The 26745-nt window shown below is 51.3% G+C and overlaps 2 protein-coding genes across 8 annotated transcripts in view; one reads left to right on the plus strand and one right to left on the minus strand.

Annotated features, from left to right (window-relative positions):
- Window positions 1-1248, plus strand: part of KLHDC4 (kelch domain containing 4) — a 30163-nt gene extending 28915 nt beyond the window's left edge. For 4 of the 5 annotated variants that reach the window (XM_080410648.1, XM_080410650.1, XM_080410652.1 and 1 more), the window contains 2 exons: window positions 225-341; window positions 653-1248. In XM_080410648.1, coding sequence (XP_080266774.1) covers window positions 225-341; window positions 653-828 — 293 coding nt within the window. In that variant the 3' untranslated portion in view covers window positions 829-1248. The remainder of the gene's footprint in view (window positions 1-224; window positions 342-652) is intronic. The other variant, XM_080410649.1, reaches the window with a different exon arrangement.
- A 150-nt stretch (window positions 1249-1398) lies between these two features.
- Window positions 1399-26745, minus strand: part of JPH3 (junctophilin 3) — a 73906-nt gene continuing 48559 nt past the window's right edge. For 2 of the 3 annotated variants that reach the window (XM_080410644.1, XM_080410643.1), the window contains exon 5: window positions 9539-22006. In XM_080410644.1, the coding sequence (XP_080266770.1) occupies window positions 20832-22006 (1175 nt within the window). In that variant the 3' untranslated portion in view covers window positions 9539-20831. Of the gene's footprint in view, window positions 22007-26745 lie in introns of all 3 variants that reach the window. The other variant, XM_080410645.1, reaches the window with a different exon arrangement.

Genomic DNA, 26745 nt, shown 5'->3' on the forward strand with positions numbered 1-26745 from the left:
GCAGCTGTTCTGTGCTGTTCACTTCTCCCTGTTTAATCTCCTTGCTCTGCTCCTCACCAGATCCAGGCCCTGTACAGTGAGTAGGTCTGCAAGGGCAATAAATACAGCAGGGCTCTTAAGGAGCACATCTGTCTGACCTTACCTGGCATCCTCCATGACAGTACTGGGTGTACGAGTGGGAAATAGCTCGTTATTTATTTCTTCTGTTTTCTTTCTCATCAAAGAAGCACAGGAATGGCTGGAGGAGTCAGAGTCAGATGAAGAGGATGATGATATGGAAGGTGCAGAGGGAGGGGAAGAGGAAGAGGAGAGCTCTGAAGAGGAGAGTGAAGATGAGGAAGGTAATTATTAAGATGGGTGTTGTCTTCATACTAATATAAAGTGGGTTTTAATACAATACTTGCTGGTTCCACTGCCAGCCTGGAAGGCCTTACTGGCATCTACGTGAGTTTTCTAGGAAAAGCAAAGGATTTATAGTACACTTTGCTCTAAGGGTAGAGGAGAAGTTTAATTGTTTACTGATGGGTTTTTAGGCTCTTACAAAACACATTAGCTGAAGAATAGTCTTGGCTGGGTTGACACATGGAAGAGCAGATTGCCTTCATTAGCTGTTTGTGACCTCTCTTCCTGTCTTCCTCCCATTGTGTACTAGGAGAGGAGCAACACCCATCTGTTCAGCCTGGTGAGAAGCACGCAGACTATCTGTCCAGGACGGAGCAGTATTGGATTAAACTAGCCCGCAGCAACATGGGCCTGGATGCCAAGGAGAAGAAGGTGGTAAAGGTGGCACATGCCATGGCAAAGACTTTCTATGAAGATTCAGTCTAGGTGGTGTTGAGGCTGTTCCACAAGTGAAGAAACACACTGGGAGCGGTGGTTAGCCCCACTGAACTCAGCCTGGTGTGCCAGGCAGTCAGCGTCTCCAGGGGGTGTCCTGGCACTCCAGCTTCTGCATACTCGAGTGCCTCTGGGCTGACCAGTCTCAATATGCCTCCTTGATGAATGCTCTGGCTACACTGTTATTCCCCTGGAGGTGGTGGGAGGGTCTTGAGGAACAGGATTGCGGTTGAAGCACATGTTTCGCTGAGGCTAGTATATACAATGCGGTCATGTTTTTGTTCAAAAGTTGTTTTGAGCCTGTAAGCCAAACTGCACATCACAATGGTTCACTAGTCCCAAGTTCCCTATCCTGACTGGGGCAGAATGTGTCTCCAAGGGTTTCTACAATAAACTTACTTGGTTACGTCATCTTGGTTTCCTCAATTAATCCCATCCTAGCTTTTCTCCTTTTTCCCCCACTCTGGAAGAGGGATTCCTGTTTCCACTGTGAAATACACAGGTAGGGGTCATAAGATGCAGCCCTGAGATGTGGCTGCGCTGCCTGGAGAAACCTGGGTGTCCTTTCATGCCTTATCTGTATGAGAGCCACTGGAACCCCTGATGCGTGTAACAGTAGAAGTCTCTTCCTTGTTAATGTTAGCTGTAGCAGGTTTTGGCTTTGCTTGTGGAATCTCACATGTTGGCCAAGAAAGCAGTTGTCCTACAAATAAACTTTGACGGGTGAAATGTCCTACCTTGAGACTGGTGGAGTGTTGAGGGCAGGAGGGAGTGGGCTGACACTCTCAAAGGAATTTTTTTTTTTCACCCCTGCTTTCTGACTCAGCCCCTCTCCTCAAGGCATCACTTTCTTTCCAGCAGAGCAGTGCTGTGGTCCATAGGGATAACAGATGGGATCCAAGTGTGTCTGTTGCAGCAAATGAGTGATGACTTGAGTTGACACCAGAAGGCACTAGCTGTCCTTGTGCAGAGAAATCCAGGGTGCCATGGGTATTGTTTTGGCAGGGGCATCACCAGGGAACCAGCTCTCAGGAGAGCAGTGCTACGTTCTGCAAGGCTAATTAGAATGTAAGAAAGATTAAATAGAGCAGGCTGCCAGTGTGGTTTAATTGTCAAGGTAGAAACATGTTTGATAGGGAGATACCTTCTATGCAAAATAACAGGCAAGAGTTGAAAACAAACCATTTATTGATAGCCTAGGAGAGAATCCGTAGTGCTTGCTTGGCTAACAGCATCAGTTGCCCTGTTGACAGTCACTCGTGTTGGTTTACAATACCTTGATCTTGTTGGCATTTCATCCTTCATGTGTGTATGACATCCATGGCTTTCTGTGCAGAGTTTCGGGGAATCTGCCACAGAGTTGCGGATTTTGTTTGGATCGTTGTGATTATTTTTTTTTACTGATTTATCTTTACTTGAAAGGTAGTGGTTTTAAAATCACAGCGTCCGTGCACAGGACACCATTACAAAAGCCCAACCAGACAGGGGAAAACACATGTTTTGCCAGGTATGTTTTATCATTTTTTGCTTTTTCAAATACAGATACACACTGAATTTTATTTTTTTTCCCTGGGTTGAAGTTGGGCTGCAGCAGTGCCAAGGATGAAGGATGGTTCTGTATAGTGCTGCTGCAGCCGCAGAAAAAAGGTTCTCCCTCCTCATTCTCTGGTAGACTGTTAGATGAGGGAACTAGACGCATCAGATGAGCTGGAGTGTGTGCAATGATAATCTGAGGTTTTTCCTTTCATCTTTTCCTCAAGGGCTCTGAAACATAGTCCTAGTTGTGCTCCATGCCAAGCTAAGTGTGACTGGAGAAGGCACAGACTGGAAGAGACATGCTTCCAAGGAACCTGTGAGTCAAGATGGGCCAACTGTCCCACTCCTGCGAGTGGTACAGCAGCATGTTCACGCAGCCTTCTGTAGGGAACACGCTGTCTGCCTTGCGTTGCTGAGGGAGAGGAGGCTTTGGGAATGGGTTGCAGGGGAGGTGTTCATTTCCCAGGGCTGTCGCTGCTCTGCTGTGAGGTTGGGTTGACCTGAGCATGCACCTTGGTTCAGTTCTTCCTAGAGCTGGGGTTTTGGATGAGCTGAGATTGATCATACAGCTTGGTTCAGGAGGCTTTCGTGGCTGTCCTTAGGTTGTATGATGACAGGATGCTGCCATGGCAGACTGTCCTGGCCTGAAAATTGAGGCTTAGTTGGTCAGCTTTGACAAAATGAGGCTGTAGCACTGTAACTGGCACAGCCTGTGTGGGGACTGGAACCCACAGTGTCCATTCTCACTGGAGCCTTTGCAGCCATTGGGCTTGAGACAAATTAATTCTGGTGCATCTGCAGCCGTTCTTCAGCAGAATGAACAAGACAAATGCAGCACTCCCTTGAGCCCTGCAGCCAGCGGTCTGGCTGGACCCCCCAGTCTGTCTCGTGGTGGTGTAACTGTGGAAGCTGTCATGTGTTGGTTGAGGAAATGAAACCTCTGAGAAAAGGTAAAACTTGACACCTAAGCAAGGGTGACTTATTACTTCCACTACATTAAGTGCCTACAGAGGATGTCAGAAGGTGATGGGCTCTGCCATGGTCTTAAGACATGCAGACTGATAATTTCATATCAGACTGTAATGGTACCTTGCTCCGCTGAGCACTGGGTGAAAGCCCCCTGAGGCCTGTTCAGGGTTGCTGGATCAGATACCTGGTCATTTTCTTGTATTGGATCCAAAATTACCTTAAAGACGAAGGTAGTTATTCTGCAGGCAGACACACATCGGTTAAGTGGTTTGCCTAAAATGATACGCAAGGAAAGGGCCGGGGCTAGGACTTGGTGTAAAGCTAGGAACCAAGGAACTCCAGCAGTGTCTGTCATAAAAGCAGTTATTCTTGTCTGACATGCTCAAAGAACAGCATGTACCTTTTAAAATGTATGAATGCCCAGATAAAATTCAATTATTCCTCTGGCATCCATCAGACTATTACTTTTGCCCATCTCATTGTAAAGGGGTGAATGTATAAACATTTACATAGGAGAGGCGGACCTCAGTTTATTATTATATCTGGAAACAATCAAGCTGTTGGGGTTCTTTTTCAGCTGAAATACAAGGCTGAAAGTAAATTATTTTTTTTTTTTTACTCCTCGAGGGAAATTTATTCAGTAATCCCTTTTCTTTGGGCCACACACACACTGTAATTGCACTGTAAGTAACACGGTGAAATTGGATTTTTCTATTACGTTTACACGCACAGCTAGGAAGGGGAAAAGCGAATAAAGGAGAGTGCCAGTTGAAGTGCATTTTACTTTAGGGACTGCACAAAAAAGGCCACAGCAGAAGGTTAGTGGTTCCATGTCTAACTCAAGCTTAGCTTGTAACACGTGGGATTGTTTCTCCCCCCCCCCATCAGTGTGTGTATTGTAGTGTGTCAAGTGAAGCAAATGAACCTTGCTGTGGAGTTTGTCAGAGAGCAATTAGGGTAACGGGGCTGACCCAGAGATAAATGCTATCTGAAAACAGAGAGACCGTTCCTAGCATCTCTGCTCGTGAGGTTTTGCTAATAGTTAACACAGCTCAATATGCTGAGTTGCTGGTCTCCTTGCAGCGCTGCCTACCTGCTGTGGTGGCCTATGGAGATAAACCAGTCCTAAACCCTTCTGCTGGCAAATGCTTGTTTGTCAGGCTTGTCGTACTCTGCACACGCTGGGCTCATCTCCTTCTCCATTCATCTTTGAGAGAATCTGGGTTTATTCACAGTCTGTTTTGTATTGGCAAAACGTCTGCTTTCTGGCTCCTGGGTGGGTCCAACCAGTACTAAACAACCCTGAGCACATTGTGTCTGTCAGCAAGAGAAGGGCTAAAGACACACACATTCTTACAAATTCAGGTCTCTGAGGGATAGGGGAGTGGGAATGGGAGCGTATCAAATGCTTTAGCTTTTGCTGGGAAACAGCTGTTGGCCTAACAGCTGCAGCATCCTTCATCACTAACCCACAGTGACTTAACACTACAGACAAACAAAAAAAGAGCTTTGAAACGTGTTCCACGCTGAGGAGGTTGGGGAGCTGTGCTCCTAACTGCTTGCAGGAGTAATTCTCGCAGCTCTCCCTTCCAACAAGACCAAACACCTGATACCAGAATGCAGCTGCTGCTGTGGTGTGGGCAGCTGCTCTTATGGAGGAGGTAAGGGGCTGCCCGTGGGTGTTCTTACCGCATTAAAACAAGCAAGTCTGCGAGAGAGTGTGAGCCTTGCTAGACTGTTAGTGCTGCTAATGGTCTGCACGTTGGGGATAAAAGGAAATAGGCAGATGATAAGGATTGTGAGTCTGCTAGGTAGCAGTGTAGTTGAGCATATAACACCTGTGCATGAATGTGAGTCTCTCTAAAGTTTTGGGGAATGTGCAACCCATCATAGCATTTCTAAGCTACCCATCCAACAAAAACGTTTGGGCAACACTCGACGTGTCTCAACATCTAGAAAGTTTCTTTTAACATTATAGAGCATGACCTCTGAGACGCCTTGAGTGAAGGGACAGAGCTCACCATGTACCCGAGTTACATATTCAGACCTTTGGGCACTGATTAGTAGCCAGGGGGGTTCACTGCCTGTTGAAACTCCTTCGCTTGGCATGGTAATCGGGTGATTACGCATACCCTGGAAAAACAGGTTGATGGTCCTGCCGCAGCTAAGTGCCTGTGGGTTAATATTAGTTGAAACAGACCACTAAAAGGAACTCAAGAGCTTGAAATGCCTCTGATGGTAGCATAGACCTGGTGGATCTGTTCTTCAGAGTCATGTTACCTAGTGCTTGCAGTGCTCAGGGCTGTCTTCAGCAACGGGTCAAGCCTTGGGCTCGGTGCAGAGCCGGTCAAGGAGCCTTGCTGTGAAGGTCAGTGACTGGCACATGACTGATGCAGTTCATTTAGGGGCGGCGTGAGGAGCTGACCGGTTTCCCTACACCAGGAAAACATGCCACCATGTGGAGAGTCTGCAAGGCCCATCTTCTGTGCAAACAATTTACCCGTGTGCAGCACAGGCAGGAGATCCAGTCCAGCCTCTCTCTGTTCTGCTTTAGCACAAATCTCTGGAGCCAACCTCGCCCTATGACAGTTTTCAAAAATTCCTACTTTTCCATCTTCCCTTAACTTGCCAAAGCCTGTCAGGATATGTAATTAGTCCTTGAGTTTCAATTAAGACCTTTCTCATCAATATGACATTATTTTTCCTCTTGCCCCTCCCCTTCTGTTGCAGTCTGGATTTTTTTTTTTTTTTTTCCCAGCAGTACTTCGTAACTCCACACAAGGTAAATAGATGCTGCAACAGCTCAGTATCTTGAAAAGATTGGGCCCTGGAGAGTCCCAGCACACTCAGAGAATCTAGGTCTCGGGTACAAGCAAACCAGACGCCAGATGGGCTGGTGAGAAGCTGACGTGGTACGAGCAGGCGGAGGATTTTTGTATTCCTTCCTTCTCTTCTTTCCCAAAGGTGTGGTGTCAAACCAGCCCATTGCTCACACAGGTGGGGTCTGGCCGGAGGACCTGGCTGTCCCTGGGGAGGGACTGGTGCCCTCTTCCCCATGGCTTTACTGCGATGGCAGGAGGTGGGCTAGTTCCTTCAGCCCCAGCCCCTCCTTGTGTTTCAGGTGCTGCGTGTTCCACTGTAGGAACATAAAAATACCCTCGCAGCCTAAAAAAAAAAAGATATAAACCTTCAGCTGTTCATATGCATCTGTCAGTGTGGACATAAAACAGTAGGTATGGACAATTTACATAGATTTATATGCCACGATGATAGACATTTTCATGTGCCTTAGGTAGATAAGCACAAATCCAGGGCTCATAGGACAGGGAAATACAGTGAATTACCTCTCTCTCTGGGCTACTTGTCAAGAATATTTCTGTCCTTGGGCAAATGTGAAAAGCCCAGAACTAAGACAAATTGCTCAGCTCCCCATGATTAATAAAGGAATCATTATTTTTAAACACGTGGTTTGGGACCCAATTAATATTAGTCTTTGGCTATCTTTCATACTGAACGAACCTCAGCTTGACTGAGGTTTTATGCTGTGGAACGGAGCGATGAAAAATTCGAGTTGCATTTGAATTTGCACATAACTGCTGGTACATGGGCAAGAGCAGGAATAAGCAGTCAGTCGCCAGTGTGAAAAAGCTAGTCATGAAATCGCTAGTACTTATTTGATTGATAATAAGAGGCCTTTTTGTGCTGTTTATATATATCTAAATATCATACCGTGTTTGCGTAACTGTTTAACCTGCTCCTGGAGGGACCTTTGCGTCATGCACTTGAATGTGTAAAAAAAAAAAAAAAAAAAGTCCTCGAGAGCCTTTAGAAAGGGTTGCAACCAGAATTAGAAAACATGTGGATGAGGTTCCTAGGGCTGCAATCACAACATGTTGTTACTTGGTTTGTTTCAGGTATGCAGCAGTCATTCAAGAGTAAAAAAGATGACTAAGGACCCAAAAGGAAAAACAAAAAAATCCCACAAACAAACAAAAAAGAGGTATGAAGATGATGGACAGTTAACTGTGGAACGTGAAATAAAAAAGTTACTGGGGTCTGCTGCCTTCAGTTATCATTTACCCTGTCCACCCATTGCCCTCTGCTTGAAAAGGGAAAGGAAGAAAAAGAGGAAGAAAAACTGCGACAGGAGGGAATAAGACCATGTAAGGAAAAGAACTGAATTTAACTGGCACATGCTCTAATCCTTAGTTTATTTCTGGTTAAAAATATAGCAATCCAGTGCAGTGTAATAAGAAATCTGCTGAAAAGGTAGCAGAGAAACAGCTAAAACAGAAGCAAAGCAAAGCTTAGTCCACAAGTCAGGGCTGTACCCAACCACTCCGTATGTGAAATGTCGAGAAGGATCCGCCCCCCCCCCCCCCCCCCCCCCCCAGTATATCTGTATAAGGGTTTCATCCCACCCTCGGGGTTGCTGCCACACTCGCACCCCTTCTCCTTGTGAACAGAGCTGCAGTGGGTAGAACTGAGGGTGGCATTTGGTCCCTAGATGTACCAAATCCCAAACCAGCTGTTTGAACCATACTTGGTGATGGTGGATCACCGGCAAAGCCGATCGCCGTGGCGGGGAAGGGAGGAAACAGTACAGTCATTTTTGAAAAGCCGAGGGGACATCAGCCATTTCCAAGTAATTGAGCCAAGACCAGACTCTTGCGATTGGGACCATAACAGCTCAGAACAGGGATACGGCATCTTTAATGAGTATGCATATTATCAGTGGGGACAGGGGAGGGGAGAAAATCAAGGCAGGCATATTACAAAGATGGTATAAACAAACAAATTAAGTGACATAGAAAAAAAAAAAAGAATACATCCTTAAAGGCTGCCATTGCCAATGATGTTTGGTTTTTTGTTTTTCTTCTTTTTTTTTTTTTTCCTTTTTTTTTCCCTTTTTTTTTCTTCTTTTTTTTTTTTTTTTCTTTTTTTTTTTACAGGGACATGTTGGAAGCTGGAATATACATCCTGCATTACAAAGTGCAAAATACTACATGCTCAGAGCCCAAGCATGATGTCTGAAACAGTCCACAGCAAGATGTAAGAGACAAACCCACCACCCTCTCCCTCCTCTCAGGGACATGCTCCAGTGCTCCTCCCCGGATGCCTTTGAAAAACAATTTCATCTTATTTTGCTTTATTGTTATCTTAAGTGGATCAGAATCGAGCCCTCTCTCCCCAGTCCTTTCCCACCAGCCTGCTCCCCGGCATCTCTTTGCATGCAGGCGTTTGGGATGGGATGCTCAAATAATGCTGCTCCTCACGTGTCGGCGAGCACGGCACGATGACCAGCAGCTGCTCAGTTTGTGTTGCTGAAGGTGCCTGCAAGGTTTTTGGGGAATCTAGACACGTGTTTTTCACCAGGAGAAATTGGCTGGGTATCAGAAGTAGCACTGGGTAGTTTTCCAGCCTTGCCATGGGGGGAGCAGCCTGGGGAGAAGGAGTGAAGGCAGGAGGGTGGTGGGGCTGCTGCTCACACCTTGTGTTCCCTATTCCCCCCCTGCCCCTAGAAATTTAGCAAAATACCAATTGCCGCTTTGTTTTAAAAACAAATAACAAAATGGGGCCCGTTGCCCTCCTCCCATCTTTCACATCTAGACAGGGTTCGTGCCTTCCCCGCGCTCCTTCTCCTTACAGCAGCGTTTCTCCATTTGTGAAGGCAGCAGGAAGAAAAGCCTGATTTTGCTTTTCTCTTGCATTTACTTTACCATTAAAGCTGTTGTGGATTTCCCTGGGAAACTCAGCCTGGAGCATCCCAAGACCCGTACATACTTCAAACAAAATCTCGCCATGGTCCCCTCATCTAGTCTCCATTTCGGGGTTCATTGCTGTTGTTATGAATACATTTTTTGGGGGGTGAGGGGAAGGGAAATGAGGTTTTATTTTGTTGGGATTCCTTCTCATCCTTTCCAGTGTTGGGGGGGCAGAGTGTTGATAGCATTTTGCCATGCCACACAGCATAGTGTTATACAAGCAAAGAATTCTGGCTAAAATCCAAAAAACATTACCCAGGAAAAAAGGCAAACTGTGAGTGAGACTCGATCGTTTGTTGTTCTTCTGTGAAAAGACTTGGAAATTGTCATAGGACAGTTCGAGTTATGATTTTTCCCTTTTTGTTGTTGTTGTTTGGGGTTTGTTTTTTTTTTTCCCTCATTCATACATGTAACTGTTATTTTTGCAAACAAGACAGTCTTGAATTAGATGAAAAAGTTAATAAACAAAATGGCGACTCCAATATTTAGTAAGATCACCATGACTACCAGGATGGGAGCTGAGCCCTGGAAGAGAAAGAGAAGGAGAGGAGTTAGAAGGCAGGTTGAAGCTGTGGCTGAGGTTGCTCTGGGGCTGGGAGCTGCCCTGGATCCAGGATCCTGCAGGGCAGGCAGCTCTGCAGGTGAGCAGACCCCAAACAGCTGTTTTACACCCTCCAGCCAACGATCCCGAAGCGCTTGGTGACCCTGGCTGAAGTTTTGCAGGCTGCTGCCTTAGCGATCTAAGGATAAAGATCTCCCCGAGAGGTGAGCTACCAGCAGAAGCGGGGACTAAACCCAGATCTTTTGCTCCTGTCCCTGAGACAGTAAACAGGTCACACCGCTGGCTCATCCAAGCACAGTGTCCTCCTAAGGCAGCCCTCTGATTCTGCAAAGGCTGACAAAATCCCTCTCCCTTTTCACCAACAGAAGTCAATCAGGCTCTGCTGGGAGCCCCTTTGCTCCCCCCTGCCACTGACCCATAGCCCAAGGCATTTTTGGGGCTTGCAGCACCCCTGGTAGCACTGTCCCTCTTACACCTCAGTGACAGCACAGCTGCTGGACTCCGGCTTTTCTGAGCTGCTTACTTTCCATCCGTTTGCCTCGATAGACGTGTATACCTGCAAGGCTCGGGGCAGACTGTTTACTGTTGCGCATCGGCACAAACAGCATCCAGGTCCCAAGGTGAGCTCCGGACCCAGTGTCTGCCATGCCAACACCTGGATGCACACCCACCGGACCCGTCGATTAAGACAGCGGTTGCTTATGGACTCCTCCAGGTCACACACATAGGAAATCTGGCCATAAAAAAATAACTAAAATTGGCTGCTTACCCGGGGTGGTCAATGAAAAGGGAAAAAAAACCCCAAAACTATATTGGATCATCCAGTTGTTTGGGGGAATCTTGAAAACACATTTCCCAATAAACATTCATTGTACAGGTATCCTGATAATGGCAAAAGTCAGGTCAGCACATGGTGGTCTATGTTAAGGCAACATTTTTGGGAGAGCTCTGAGAACCCTTCCTGAGGTCCAGACGGACCAAATTAAGCTCCTGGGGACTATGTGGAAACCATTGCAGCAACCTGCATCGCAGCTGGCCCGTGGCCAGACACCCCCTGCAAGGTTGCAGGGCGCCCCAGGAGCATCAGTGGCTTTCCACGGAGCATAAAGGCAGCCCAGAGAGCTTGTGGGGGACAGGGTGAGGATGTGGCTGTTGGACTCCCACAGCATCCCAGGAATGACAGGAAGAGACCGCTCAGCGTCGGGACTGCAGGCAGCCCTCCCGTGCATCTTTCTGCAGAACACCAGTCAGAAAAACATCCACCCTGTCACCTCGTCCCTGCCATTAAACATTCGCTGTCCTAAAGTGTTAACGTGGCTTGCATCAGGGTGAGCAAGCATGTGTGCAGGTAGGTGGTAGCTATTTCTCGGAGTAGCTGGTATCCTTGTCTATTCTTGCTGCAATGGAGCTGTGCCAGCTTTCCTTGCCTGGAATGATATAAATGCTTTTCTCTATGCTCCTGTCCTCCTAACAAATCTCCAGTGGCTGTGGGGTTGGCATGGGGCAGGGGTGGCTGCCCTTTCTGAGCGAGTCCTTGTACCACTCTGCAGAGCTGCTGGGGAAAAAAAAAAAAATAAAAAAAAAATAGCTCCTTGCTGGCCAGAGATCGTTTCTCTTCTAAGCAGGCTGATTCAGTTCGCATTTGGGAGTGGGTGGGAGCGGGGATGCTGGAGCTTGCTGGAAAGGCATATTTGTAGCTTAGCAACAGGGTCAAAGGAAGCCAACCAAATGGAGGGATTGCGGAGAGCCTCTCCTGGCAGCCAGGTATCCACGCCTGACTGCTTCCAGCAAATCTCTCCGCCTGCACCACGCAAAGCCTTTCAAAGGCAGAAACCACCCCCCTGTTGCCGCTCCCCCCTACCCAAGCCTTGCTGCTGCCAAGCGCTGCGATGCCGTGTGTTATTTACATTTGGGGGGTTTAGCTTCATTTCAAAAGATTATTGGGTTTTACGATTTTTGAGCTCGTGTTAATATAATAACAGATTGCAAGTGATTATCACTGTCATTGTTTCTGTTGGCAGGGCACCACAGAGACACAAATGCCTTTGGTTCCCTCCACCTCGCAGCCAGGGAAGGACTTAATTGCTCTCTCTCCACTTGCATTAGCCTTGGTCCACTCACCATTTGATTTCCCCTGCCAAAGAAGCAGCAACCATTTCTGCCCCTGCTCTGCTCGGGCTACCGTCTCGTTTCAATACCACGAAGGAAGCAAAGTCGTATATAACCTGACGTGACTCGGGATAATCTGGAGGCTGCTTCCTCCTCCCTGACGAAGAGCAGGACTGGCTGCCCCTTGGTTCTCTGCTGTTTGAGTTTTACCCGCTCCCCCAAACCGGACACTTGGACTGACTGAGATCACAACCCTTTGTTGTGTTGCTCTGAACTTGTGTTCAGAGGATGCTGATGGGATGGTGTCCCAGGAGGAAGCGCGCCCTTCGTTTCTATACCAGTACATCAAAGTCACGCCTTCCATCTAGAAAAGCGGGAGGAGGCCACACGCGCGTACCCGCTGGCACAGCAGCAACTGGATTCCCGTGCACGAATGTTTTGCTCAGCTCCCTGGCTCAGTCTATGTGCATCTTGCATCCTCTGTTCTGTGCAGAGGCAGGAGAAAACGCTTGCCTTGCCTGCGTATGCGGGGCCTTCTGCATTTGCCAGCAACAGCATCCCAGAAATAGGATGACCAGGGAGGGGAGGGGTCTCTGCACACTGTACAGCTCAAATCTGAAAGTCTGGCAACCTACATATTCTGCTTTCTTTTTGCAGTTCCCTCTTTTCAACACCCTCTTCCTTGTGCCGACCCCGCCAAGGGCTCTCCGTCAGCACTCGCAGGTAGGGCTGCTCTCCCCGGTGAGATGCTGGTGTATCTTGGCAGGGGCTGGAGTCCTGCCTGTGGCAGCTGGTGGATAAGCAGCTTTGCGACTCTGAAGCTTCTGTTTTAGCTCCAATTACGAATCCTGCTGCATTTCTAAATGCTTATGTCTGGCTTATTTCTAACTTGTAAGGTCTTTGTGCCTTAACCTCTGCTCGGGGGAAACGCTTGCCCTTCTCCCCTTTGATGGCAAGGATGTCCTGGGATACGTGTCATCTGCTTCTAAGAAATGATTCCTGCTCAGTGCCCAAGCAGAAGATGAATCACTTCTGGGTTTGTGCTTCGGAAGAGATGTTTTGCTGAGCCCAGCCTGGCAATAGGTCAGTGAACTCCCTTTTGCTGCAGCTACTGCCAGCGTTATTAGAACTAGCAGCTTTTGCGACTCTTCACGCCACATGCTCGCCCTCTAACACGGGCCACCCACATTTAGGAAGAAGAGACAGGACCCCTGATTTGCAACTTTGCATGTTGCTTTAGTAGTCCGGCGGGGCTTTATCACATCTCTGGCCCCCTTGAGACTTAGGAAAGCCCAAACAAAACCCCCAGGCCAGATGTATCGCAGGCTCTGGGGTGCTAGAAAGACAGGAGTTGACCGATTTTCTGAGCCTTGGGGTTTGTGTGTCAAAGACAGCAAGCAGCCTGCAAATCTCTTCCTTTTTATCTCTTCTTTTTAAAAGCTACAACACTCTCTTTAGCCCTGAAATAGTAGTGCTCAAGCAGGCCGGCAGGAACTGCAGAGATTTGTTTAAACTACCCTGCCTGCCATTCAGGAGCCGGGGCTCTGCTGTGAAATGCTGTGCTGCCTCCCAGCGCAGTGCCCGCAAGTCCAGAACCTGCTTTACTGGGAAGCAGACGCCAGTTGGCAGCGTCCTCTCACCCAATTTTAGCTGTCTAAACGTTAGACATCTAGTCTGCGCTAACCATCTAGGCTGTCTGTAGACCAAGTGACGTGAGATGAATTCCACCCAGAATGGTTACCAGCCTGGCTCCAGGAAAGGAAAAATTAAATCAGGCTCTGGTGTGCCTAAGCATCATCCAGCATACTGGCTGATGGCAAATCTCATCAGCAAAACAAGGCAGCTCTGGGGCTGGGATTTCTTGTTTTTATTTTTTATAATAAGGTCCCTGGACTCCTTCATAGGAGGAGGAAAACATCTGCCAAGGACAGGCAACATACACCAGTATCGGCTGCGTTGAAACGGTCCTACTGTATCGATGGGGATGGTCTCCAAGGACTTTTACAATTTCCTCCGAAGTCTAGAGAGCTGCAACACAGACCCAAACCCACGGAAACACTAAAATGTAAATAAACCCCTGTTATGGCACAGGGGTGGTAACAGTAATTGTAGCTGTAGAAGTTAGGAGTGAAGGTTTCCTCCAGTCTGTGGTTTTGGGCACGCTGCAGCTCTGATGGTAGCTGTGGCTGAGCACCACCATTTCTGCCCCCTCTGTTTTGTTTGGCTTTATCCTTTAACTGTTGTGTAGCAACTCAGGAGTCTTACTGGGAATACAAGGGACAGCTGGTTTACAAATACAATTGTGGCATAATTAATTTAAGCATTAACGATCCATTATTATCTGTTATCGCAGGGTACAAGCTCTGTCTCCCTGCCATGGAAACCATAGTGCAGGTTACCTAGGAATCCCTCTGGGATCTATTAAGTGTAATTACTAAAGGACTTGGATCAGCAAAAAATATATATGCATTGTTTTCCAGCCTCAGCACTGCGGAAAGTGCTGAAAACTTAGCAGCTCCGTGACATTTGTGCTGAATTGTCACATAATTGCCAGGAACAGGCTGCTGTGAAACGGTTAAGGAGCATTTAGCAAAAGAAACATAAGGGATTCACTTTGCTTTCTCCAGCGTATTACAGCATCTCCCGTGACTCGAGGAAGGCAGCCCAGGAGATGCTGAATGAGCCCATGCAAGGGGAACAGGCACTTGATACCAGTGTGCAGCTGAGTCGGGTGGTACGGGGAAACCTGCTCCTGCAGAGAAAGGTGGCTAAAGTGAATTTAGTGAATCTCGGGATTTATCCCGAGATGGTGTCTCTTCATGAACTGTTTTGTCACCCCTGGTTCGACCCTCCCATTACAGGTGCCTGCGCCGCCAGGAGCGAGCCGTGTGTTTGGAGCTGTATGTGTGGTTTTAAGATTTTTTGTTCTTGTGTGGTCAAAAGCTGGCGTTTGACCTGACCCCAACTTTTTCCCAAGCTAGTATAAGATGTGGAGTTGGGCTCAAAACCCTAAAATGAATCCAGGATGACAGAGGCATAGTCAGCAGGGTGCTCTCTTCAGGTACATCAAAGGGCCCCCCTGAGATTAAAAGGGTTTTTAAAGGACCCTGTCAAGTTAAACATCACATTTCTCTCTGAACATTATTTACCTTGTGTTGTTACAAGTAATGCCTGCGATGTCTGTACATGAAAGAAATTAGAGGAAGAACAGTTTCCGATTATGATTTGTCTTAAAAAGAGACACCCTGGCACCCTTTCTTTGCGCATGTGACAGCCCTGCCCACGCAGGCTGCAGTGGTGGCGATGCTCAGACCTGGCTCATCTCTGGAGGTGTGATGGCACGTGGGTGTCTGCAGGACTGATCTTCTTCCTTGCTCCCGTGTAATTACAGCTTATACTTGTAGGGACGTGTGGATGTGCCACGGCCATTTGGGATTGGGGTTTGAACCTGTTTGAGACAAGAGAAACAAGGAAAACCCAGACGCGCCTGTGTTAGGAGACCTGCTGAAGGCTCCCAATGGGAAAAAAAATAAACGGAAAAACCTGAAGCAAGAAGACTGAGAGGACCACAGGGATAAGCCACAGGGTTTAGTCCCAAGGAGGCGAACCACAGAAAGGTTCCCTGGCCCCTTTCCCAGCAGACTGGTCCAGAGGTAGACAGACAGGAGCGACTCCACGCACGGCATCATGCCTGGTCTGAGATGCAGGTGAAGATGCACAATTCCAACAGCGGGTGCCCGTTCAGGGCAGGGGCAAGAGCCAGCAGTTATTTTTCTCTCATTTTACACTCTTCAGGGCTCGAGATGCTTAACTTTTCTGAAGGAAAACACTCCACCTCAAGGTCAATCCCTTCAAGAATAACCCCACAGCTGCTGAAGAAGGGAGCATCCATCGCCCACATCGGCAGGATGGTGCCGTTCCTGGGGCGTGTGGCTGCGCTGCAGCCCCCTCCCTTGCTCCGCGGAAGCCTGGGCTGAGCCCCTGCCCGGGCACCCTCCCTCGCAGGGCTCCGGCTGCCTGGCACTCCGGCACAGCCCGGCACTGCCTGCAGATTGGCTGCCTCCTCCTCACTTTCCCCAGCGACAGCGAAACCTGCTCAGAATATCTTGATGGCAAATACGCCCCTCGCGCAGCAAGAGAGCGAGGAAGATGCTGCGGCGGCTGGAATCCCTGCCTGGCTCCCCGGCGGGTACCGGCAGGCAGTAATGGGGTCCCTCTGCCATCCCGAACCCGGCAGTTAGGGATCCCAACCATCTCCATTTGCTGCAGCTGGTCCCCCCGGTTGGTTTGCTGTTAAGAGGCAGTACCGTTAGAAAACAGCTGAGACCACTGAGATTTTATCCGACAGCATGTGACAATGGAAGGAAATGTCAGGGGTGGCTGGGGTGGGGTTTTTTTTGGCTGCTGCCCTACTGTCAGGCTTTCTCAATGAGAAGAGACAGGGGGATTTTAAAGGGCTAAGTCTTAAGCCTACTCACATCTCCAGGGTGCCTTTAGTGAGACCACGACGTGTCCCTAGAAGTCTTCATCTGAATGTCTGTGATCGCTCCTGCTAAATGAGGACAGGCAGATGAATCAGGCTCTGTTCATGCCTGAGCACTGGCCCTTCTCACAGGCACGCTGAGGCCTCTGTGCCTAAGACACTTCTTTTCCTTTTTAGAAGCTGCAGATGTTCAGCACCTGCAGAAAAGGAGATGTATTCCTTTTTTTCCCCCCAACCCTAAAAATGTGATGTTTTCTGCTGATGGATAAAAGGCTTGCTGGCACTTTAGAAAGCCTCTTTCCTTTCCAGCGTCTCAACAATTCCTTTTTTCCTTTCCTATTTTAGATCTTCTCAAAGGCTCAGGCACCTTGAGCTTTGTGCTTCGTGGGCCTTTAAGGCCAGAAAGGATGGTGACGTCCATGTAAGTCCCTTAATCCGACAACACTGACACCGGTCCTGGCACGTTGGTTTCCGTCTTCATCCGCCCGAACGATGACAACTGATGTGAGTTTGTTCTGTGCACGCCGGGGTCAGCGCACACAGGGCCACAGAACGATCAGGTGGCTTTAAATGCAATTTTCAAGGGTTTGTATGACTGCACCGCTGGCTTGATGACCCTGAAACCCCAAAGTCCCCTGATAGTGAACACAAAGCAGTGCTGAATTTCATCAATGTTATTGAGTGGTGACCTCAAGAAATGACCTTTATATAGAAGCAATTTTCAATTACCGACGTGCAGCCCCAACGAAGGGGGGTTCTGGGAGCTTCTTTTTAAGGGACTGGTGAAAAATGACTGAGAACGAAGTTCCTGTAGCTCATATAGCAACCTATGTGTCTGACTCCTTTACAGAGGTCTGCATTCCCACCTGGGGACGCACTGCAAAAGGTTGGATGCCGAGGCACCCCACAGCCCCGAGCTGGTCCAGCCTTGTTTCTAAGATAGAGATCAAAATCAGTGATAGTTTTAAGACTGCATTTTTGCAAGACCTGCACCCCCACCCCATTCCTGCGAGCACTGCCAGAGGTGTGCTTGCTCTCGAAGCTGACGCTGGCACTCCGACACAGAGCCAAACCCACCGGGCTCATCGATGCCATGTGTAGAGCTGGGTTATGGCAGATTATTTTTAAAACAAGATAACCTGTGTGGGTGACCTCAGTTCTGCGCAGGGATACTCCAGGTAGGGCAAAAATAGCCCTACTCAGCTAAAAGCATCCTTCCCGTTCATTGGCAGGCACCTTTCTGAAAGAGCCCAGCTGTCTGGGAGATGAGAAATGCCCTTTTCAGTGAGCAGCTTCACAGATGGCAGTGCTGTGGATCACAGGGAAGCAGGCTGTCATGCAAGCTGAAACGGCGTGGGCTCACACGCGTGCACGTACACGCGTGCGCACAGCCGGCCTCTCCCGGGAGCTGTGGTTTGCCTGTACGCTGGAGGCGAGCTGCTGGGAGTCCGGAGGGGAGGGGTATTTCAGGCTGGCATGAGAAATGGGGCTTTGGGGAAGTTGGGGAGCTTTAATTCTGTGTGAAAAGACCTGGAGCGTGAGCAGGTTGCAGTGATTTTTGTTGCGGGACTGAGCGTGCAAGTGTCCCACATCACTGAGCGTGCACAGAGAGAGGTGGGTGTGGGGACTGGGGAGTAGATCCCCCTTATCCTTCCCCTCCTCTTCCTCGGGGACCCTCTGCACTCACCGAAGTCTGAAATGCTTTGAGATACTTGATGGCAGATGCAGGCACAGTCCTGGCGTTAGGCAGGAGGTTGGAACACAAATCACCAAACCTCCCATTCCTCTCCTACACCTGCTTCCCCTGCTCCTGTCCGACCACCCCTCTCCCTGCCAGGCCACTGGAACAAAACCCTGCCAGCACAGTGCAATTCTTGCTAGAACAAATTGTTGCTGGCATTGTAGGTTATTTAAATCCACATATTATCTCTTCCTCTGTATTGCATTAGCTTCCTCCCAAACCTTCACCATCTGTTCCACCCTCGGTTATGAATGTGAGAAAACTGAACATGCTGCTTCACAGCTACAGCACTTAAAAAGTATGATGTGCATCCTAATGGCTTTTCTGTGTGCCTTTACGTGCAGGCTGTGCCCCTTTGTTAGTGCCCGGGATTCACTCCTATAGCCATTGCCGTTATGGTGCATTAGCTGCTATTTACCTCCAGCGCTGCAGCTCAAGCCCTCCTCCCCGGGCATGATGGCTCTGGCATGTGGGCTGGGGTCTGCCTGTGAGGCGGGAGCCTTTGCAGCACGTCTGACTTGGGCTGCCTGGGCACAGACACCAGGACTGCTTGTGCCAGCCATCCCCCTGAGGAACGCGTGGCTCGCAGCGAGAAGAAACGCTGGTTTCCTTTCCCCCCATGGGGACCCGTGCCTCTCCCAGCTCCCTGCCGCTGTGGGAGGTCACGTTATCGACGGTGCTGGACAATCTGCCAGTACCAGGACTTCAGCAGGGTTGATGTCCATGCAATTACTGCTGCTGCCTTCCCCTCTGAAAGCTTGTCAGGCTCCTAGTGCTGCCTGCCATTGCTGCAGCGCTTCACAGGCGCCTACGCCAGCAGGTGAGGACAGCCCGGTCCAGCCTGGGCACCCGCCGCCTGCTCAGGGCTGTGTGCTCAGGGCTGCCTTCGCTTGGTGCTCTTTTTTCATCCGGACTGGCAAGATGTGTCCTACAGTGCCGTCCACCAGCAAACACCCTGCGTTCAGCTCTTCTTAAATGCTGTGTGGGTGCTTTCAAGCCTGTGCCGGAGCTTGCAAGATGAATAGGAAGCCAGAAAGCTACAGGGCTGGGGGTGGGGGTGGGGTGGGGTGAGTTATCCGCAGCCACAGCAGGGAAACTGTGGCAGATCTGTAGTTTAGTCCTTCCTGCATCCCGGCTGCTCTCGGGCTGCAGATGTCACCACTCCCTCCTCTCTCCCACCCCTTCGCTCCCATCCCTTGGCTGCAGGTGCCGACACCTTTGCTCTGCCTGCAGAGCCGTTGGCAGGCGGCTGGAGAAGCGGGGATGCTGTAGGTATGGCAACAGTAATCACCCGTTATAAACCATGATGCCCAAACTTTCGGCGTGACTGACAAATGTAATTTCAGTTTCATGATCCCTGTCTCCCAAACAACCAGGCATCATCTTCTGCTACCCTGACAGGGGGATTTAGCTCCTTCCTTCTGCCAGAGCCTGAAATGCCACCAACTGAGCGTTACAGATTTTCCTTTCTCCTGTGGAGGTCTGGCCTGGGCTGTGGCACACCCAGCAGCATGGGACCCCTCCAGCCCTGCTCTGTGTTTGACACTGACCCGACAAGAGGCAGTTTGGAGCGGTGTTGGTTTCCCCACTGCTCCCATCAGATACCCATCTCCTCTCCCAGCAATGCCAAACCAACGGGGAGAACAGGTGGGGGAGCTGCTCTCAACGGTAAGTCTGGAAATCATCAAAAAACAGGGCTGGAAAGGACCTGAAAAATCACACAGCTCAGCCTTCTCCCAAGGCTGGCTCAGCTCTGTCCATGTCACATCTGAGCTGCAGACGGCCAGCCAGGTCTTACACCACCTCCTCCTGCCCAGCCACCACGGCCTCCCCAGGCAAGTTACTGCAGCCCCCAACTCACAAGTGACGGCTACTGGCTAACCACTGCCTCTAATGCTTGAATTTAAGCATTATTCTGTTTTTATAATTATCCCATTAATTCTGTTCACTGAGAACAGATTATTCCCTTCTACTTTGCAGCGGCTCTTTTATGTGTTTGAAGATCGCTCCATCTCCTCTTCCCTAGCCTGGACACCACCAGCTCTTCCCAGGAGCCAGTTGTTAATGCCCAACGTGTCTTTGCCTCTCCTGAAACCAGGAGCCCAGGACTGGGTGTCTCACAAGGGGTTATCCTCCATGTCCCATAAGTTATGCTCCAGCTTAGAAAGTGTGCTTGTGCTCTTCAGAGTGAGCGTACAGACTGACATTTGGCTGTAACCTGCTACACCACCCTGACCCGCAGAGCTCTAGTAGCCCACTACCCTTGCTTTCCCTGCCTAGGTACCTTTCCCAAATTGCATCCTCTTGACTGTGGTTTGCCAAGACCCTTTTGCACTGCATCCCCCCACTGAGCGGCTTGTACCCCCTCCTGCCTCAGCAGCATCCGCGCACCAAAACACCTGAGCTGTACGCACCGTGCGGGTCAGCACCGGCAGCCCCGAGCAGTGGCCAGCGCAGGGATGCAACCTCTTTGCAATGTCCCCTGCGCCGTGACCATGGAGTCCCTCATCCACCTGGGTCAGGCCTCCAGTGCGACATGGAGACAAGGCCACCGCTCCGGCAGGCAGTGCCATCGCACAGCGGCAGTGACGGGGAGCGGCGGCGGGCTGACGTGATGCTCAGCCACCGGCATTTAAGAACTGATGTGATGTTGCAACAGGGTCACGCTGCGCTCCTGGGCCGGCATGAAGTTCTGTCACCTAACCGAACTCCAGGGAAGCATCACCCACACCTCCCCTGCTCCTGCAGCTTTTCCGCCAGGTGAGTGCTCAAAATCCCAGCGATAATGTATTTTTATCACTGGCCCCAGGGCTGGATTGTAAAACAAACTCAAACTTGCGGCTCGCATCCTCCAGTGCAAAACCTGCTGCTCCCACCAAGGCCGTGGAGAAACCCCCCCAGCGACTTCCCACACACGCTATCACGCAGCGTGGGAGAAAGGAGGAGGGGGGATTCAAGGCACAAAGCCACAATAATTCGGGGGTCAGCCCGGCAGAGGGACCTCCCCCCGCTCCGCTGCAGTACCACAACAGCTCTGCACCGGGTTTCTCGGCCAGATTTCAAGATGCAATTTCGCCTACTTACCGTACTGGATTTGAGCGCATCCCCATTGTCCTCTTCAGATTCTAGTGCAACAGGTAAAGATTTCTGTGGCGGGGAGAAGGTTAAGTCCCACCTTAGTAGCCGAGGTTCAGCTTTGTCCCCGAATCTCAGGTTTTCCAGTTTCTGCACCGTGGGCTCGGCAGAGGGAGCTGGCCTGAAATTCTCTTTGTTCTGGGACTTAGACCTCAGTCTCTGAACCCCGAAGCCCCGGTCTTCCCCACGGTGGTCATCAGCCATGCTCCTGCAGGGTCCCCCTTTGCTATAGTGTCTTTTTTGGGTGTGAATCTCTTGCATATAAGAATCCATCCTCATGAGGGGCTTCATCTCCATCTCGTAATTGCTCATCTTCTCCTCGTCTAGCTCAAGCAGCTTGGAGCTCCCTGAGCTGTGGTTGTGGGACCTGTGGTGGGAAGTCCATGAAACCGTGGCTGGGGAATCTGTCCACCTCTCTCTTTGCTTGTGGTTGGAGGCCGAATGTTTGTGTCCTCCACTCCGACCTCTGTAGTCTTCAGGGATGGAGGCGGACCCCAGCTGACCGCTGCGCAGCGTCCCGCTTCTCACACCTCGAGTCCCGCTGACCTTCTCTTCGCTCCAGCTGTTGGGTCGCAAGTAATCCCCACCGCGTCCCTCCAGCAACATCTGGATCTCCCCACCCCTCTCTTCGTCCACCGAGACCTGCCTGGAGAAGTGCGTGCTCTTGTTCCTGCAGGAAGGCCCCAGGGGCGGCGTGGAGGAGGGACTGGCGGGGAAGCTCTGCAGCGGGCTGTCGTCGGGAGTCAGGTCGGACGGGGTGGTCCCTTTGCGGTACAGCTCGGGGCTCTCTTGTTGGAGGGGCGTCCCGGTGGAGAGGACCTCAATGTCATCGCTCGAGTTCTGGCGCTTCGGTCTCTGGCATTCGAGCCCTTTTTGTGTAGTCGTTAGAAGAGAGAGGGAGAGAGAAATGCAACAGGATTATTTCTATTCTGTGGGCACCTACCTGGTTTTTCATGTCAAAGAACAGGGCTGAGGGTGCCGGGCAGCAGGGGAACCGCGGGGCAAGGTCAGGACGGCGGCAGCTTAGCACAGTAAACAGAGCCGCGCGGTGTGAGCGGCTGCAGCCCGGCACGGGAGACGGTTTGGCATCGGCTACGGCATTGTCAGGACAGAGGCATCCCCCGTGAAGGTTGTGTTCCTCCACTGCTGTTAACTCAAGGGCCACCACCCTTTTAGAGACAACCGGGCATCACTGTGGCTCTCCTTTCCAGCTGAGCCAAACGGGCTGCGCAGTGGGTGTCCTCGTCAGGCACCCTGCCTGGGGCTCAGGGAACCGCCTGTGCGTGCTACCAGCAAAATGACTTGCAATAGTTTTGCAGCCCCAGCGATGTGGGGAAGCCACTTGGGATGCAGAGCTGCTGGGAGCCCTGTGCAGGCAGAGGAGCGGGCTCAAAAGCAGCCCGCATGGCTCCACGGCACCACACCTGCGCTGAGCACGCTGCCACTCCCTGTGTTAAGGGGGTTACGTCCCTGTCCGTTGACTTTGTTTGGGGGGGGGATCCATCTGACCCCCCTTTCCCACCAGTTCCCGGTCTGCCAGCATGAGAGGGGCAACCTGCGGTGCAGCTGGTGGCAGCCCATGGCTCACGCCGTGCCCTGCGCTTGTGTGCCGGGCGCCGGGATCAGCCCGTGCCTGGCTCGCTGCCCAAGTCCCCACACCTCGCCCGGGACCGGCCGCGCATTGGCTGCGCAGTACGGACAGGGAATCCCATCCCAGAGTTTTCACAGGGAGATGGTCCCATCTGGAGAGATGTGCAAGCCTCCCACTAAGGAAGCCCCCCCCCCCCAAACCATGTATCCCCCAGCTTTCCTGCCCCATGCAGACACGGAGGGCGGGACGTTTGGGGAGCACGTGGGCAGCCGTGCCCCACATGCTCAGGCAGGAGCACGCGTGTTCAGAGCTACATGAGTGCAATAGACACCATCACCCTTATTTCGCTGTGCATTTCACTCCCCTTGAGCCCAGAGCACACCCCAGACAGTGTCTCCCTAGGGACAGGGACTTCAGGAGCGGCTGAGTGTCTTCTGCTGGAGGTGACCAGCTGGTGAGAAACATGTCGCTTCTCCAGACAATTAGAAAAAAACCTGCAACTTATTAATCATTGATGAAACACCAGATTATTTCAAGGGGGTGCAAGCTAATAGTGGTTAATTCTCATTTTACCCTCTCAAGGCATAGCTGTTCTCAGCTAAAGCCATGCTAAATTACGTGAATAATTTGATAAATATATTAACTGCCTAATGCCCCTGAAATGCATCTAATTGCAATTTCTATGGCTAGACAAGAAATGAGTCTCAAAAAGGAAGAACTCAATTTCTTACCATCGTTTAAAAAGAAATGCTCTGAAGCGCCTGCTCTAATCTCTCCACTTCTGCCGAGTAATTTTCTCTATCGCATCTTCTTGGGGAGCTGCTGCGGCTGGGACGTGCCTTCGCCTGCAGCCATCCCTGCGTCCCACCGCATCCATGGTCTGGATACACGCAGGGGATGCCAGGAGCATGGGGACAGATGTCCCCATTGGAGCACTTGCAGGGGAGGGAAATAGTAACAAGGCTGCTTGGAAATTTCCTACTGAAGCAATTTCTTGATGGGAAATGATCTGCTAGCGACTGTCATTTTTTTGGGGTATTACTTGCCACAGAAAATCGCGTTTGTGTTTTGGGACAATACTCAGATAGTTCAGCCTTAGTTCGTTCCCTGTGTCCCTGTTTGTCTGTGGGAGACTGAACCTCCTGGGATTTATCTGGAGCCCCTGAGCAATCCTTGTACTGGTGGGAAACTGCTGTGAAGGTGGAGTTCACCCCCTCTCTTTTCACGCAGAATAACTGTCTCCGGAGAAAGGTACAGACTGATTCTGTGGCTGCTGTTCAGATGTTCCCATTCCAGCCACCTCCAGCATCACGGATCGGAAACTGAGGCAGGGAGGGAATAAATGACTTCACACGAGAAGGCTGGGAAGCCAGCTACTGAAATGGGCTCACCCGAGACTGGGGGTGTCCCTGTTGGTCTCAGGCTTTGACCAGATCTTCCCCAGTTCAGGTCTGCGGGCCTCTTGCTGGACTTGCAGGGATTCGAAAGCTTCCCACGAGCTCCGATGACCCCAAAGCCGATCTCCAAGGGCACAACCAGCCACAGCCTCACTACACCCACTGCTCCCGCACAGCACCGCCAACCCCCATCTCCCCCGGTCCCCCGAGCCCCACGACGGAGACAGGAAAGCCCAGTGATGCTCCAGCATCTTCACCCTGCAGACCCACACCAGGGACCACGTTATTAAGCACCCTCTCGTCCTAAACCTTCCTCACCCAGCCCTGCAGTGGGCTGATCTAATCCTGCCTCCCCATGGGTTAATTCCTTGAGTTTTGTAGCCCCTGGCTGGGGCTCCCGATGAGCAGGTGCCCACGGCGCTGGGACACGCCGCCCCTCCAGCCCCGGAGCCCCGCAGCGACGCAGGTGTTTCCTTGCGGAGGAGCTCAACAGATGCACAGTGCCAGCTTTCGACACCCAAGGATGTGCAACAATTATTTGGAGCTAAAATTAGTCGAGGAGCACGTGATGTTCCTGGAAGAACGGTTGTGAAAGCGCAAAGGAGGATGCTGAGCACCAAATCTGGATTTCCAGCAGGATTGAGGCAACCCTGCCCAGCCAGCTGCAGCATATTCAAAGCCGAGCACGTGCCCCCAGCTGCTGCCGTGCCCCCGAGGACCCACGTACGGGATCTGGTGCGGTGTTGAGCTCCTGCCTCTGCCACTGACGTGCTGCCATCACCCCCGGGGAGTCAATTCACCAGCACCATCCAGCCCGTGGGCTGAACCGGGGAGGCACAACCTCATGATGGGAATGTGGCAGATCCCCTTGGCAGGCAGAGATGGAAAAGCACAGAGGAGAGGGTGATGCAGGGTACCGAGCCGGGATATTTTTGTTTTTTCCAGGTGAAGGCCTCAGGGCACTGCTGTGGCACGTATGGGGGTGCTGGAGCCAGAGCCGGTGCCTGCAGGGCTGGAGTCTGTGTCCCTTCACACAGGGGTGGCACTGTGGATGAGGGGCCAGGATGCCTGCAGGGCTGACACTGAGGGGGGCATGAAACCCCCCGTGATGCTGTGAAGGGGAGCGGCACCGAGCACCCACAGTGCTGTGCAAGGGGGGCACATCCAGCACCCATAACACTCTGCAAGGTGGGCACACTCAGCACCCATGACACTCTGCAAGGGGGCCACATCCAGCACCCACAGTGCTGTGCAAGGGGGGCACATCCAGCACCCACAGCATTGTGCAAGGGGGCCACATCCAGCACCCACAGTGCTGTGCAAGGGGGGCACATCCAGCACCCATAACACTCTGCAAGGTGGGCACACTCAGCACCCACAGCATTGTGCAAGGGGGCCATATCCAGCACCCACAGTGCTGTGCAAGGGGGGCACATCCAGCACCCACAGCATTGTGCAAGGGGGCCACATCCAGCACCCACAGTGCTGTGCAAGGGGGGCACATCCAGCACCCATAACACTCTGCAAGGTGGGCACACTCAGCACCCACAGCATTGTGCAAGGGGGCCACATCCAGCACCCACGATGCTGTGCAAGGTGGGCACACTCAGCACCCATAACACTCTGCAAGGTGGGCACACTCAGCACCCACAGCATTGTGCAAGGGGGCCACATCCAGCACCCAAGATGCTAAGCAAGGGGGGGTGGCACGCAGCACCCACAGCGCCGTGCAGAGCGGCAGCAGCTCCCCCCATCACTGCCGCAGCCCCCCCTGGGCCGTTCGCAGCCTGAGGTCACAGGGTCTGTGGGGTGGCACGGCCGCTCGCAGCTGTTATCTGCCTGACTTGGTCCAAGGCGCTCCCAGGTTTCCTGACACGTCCTGGATGGTGTGTTTGTTTTTTAATGCGCTCTAAGTGGAAAAACCATTCCCCCTGCTTCACTCGCACACAGCCCACGAAGACATGAGCACCAGAAACACGAGCCCCAACACAAGCCAAGCACTATGTCCCTGTCTAGAAACTAGTAAAAAATGTATTACCTAAAAATATCTTTTCAAGAGGTGATTTAAAACAGCAAAGTCTCTTGGCAAGAGGAAATGGAGACGAGGAATATCTCAGGGCTGAAGAAGCCCCTGGGACTGCGCAGCCCTGTGAAAAAGCTCCGACAGACAAACCAGACCTCTGCAGGAGGAGAAATGCTGAGGGGTGTTTGAGCAGGGATGTGCCTTTTCCCGCAGGCAGAGAGCTGCACAGGGCTCGGCTACGAGGGGCTCTGCATGCTGTGCCGGGGGGATGCCCGACTCCCCCCAACACCCATCCCCACCTGGCCCTGCGCTGGACACGGGGTTGCTACGTGCATCACCCCAGCTCAGGCGGGCTCACGGCTGCAGCCAGACCTCAAGCCCCGTCTGGCTCATCACTGCTGAGCTGTGGGATGCCCCCGGCCGCCCCCGCAGCCTCCGCGCCGCGGTTAAGTGAGGACTCGTGCATGGGCTGGCTGGTCCAAAAGATGCAACGATCCCTTTTCCCCGGCCTTGGGGAATGGCACCACCGACATGAGTCACTGGCACCAGCCCTTGGAGCAATTAAGCCGAATGAGTAATCTTCAGTTAGAGAGCTGG

This window comes from Falco punctatus (genome assembly GCF_963210335.1).
Source record: "Falco punctatus genome assembly, chromosome: 14".
Lineage (NCBI taxonomy): Eukaryota > Metazoa > Chordata > Aves > Falconiformes > Falconidae > Falco > Falco punctatus.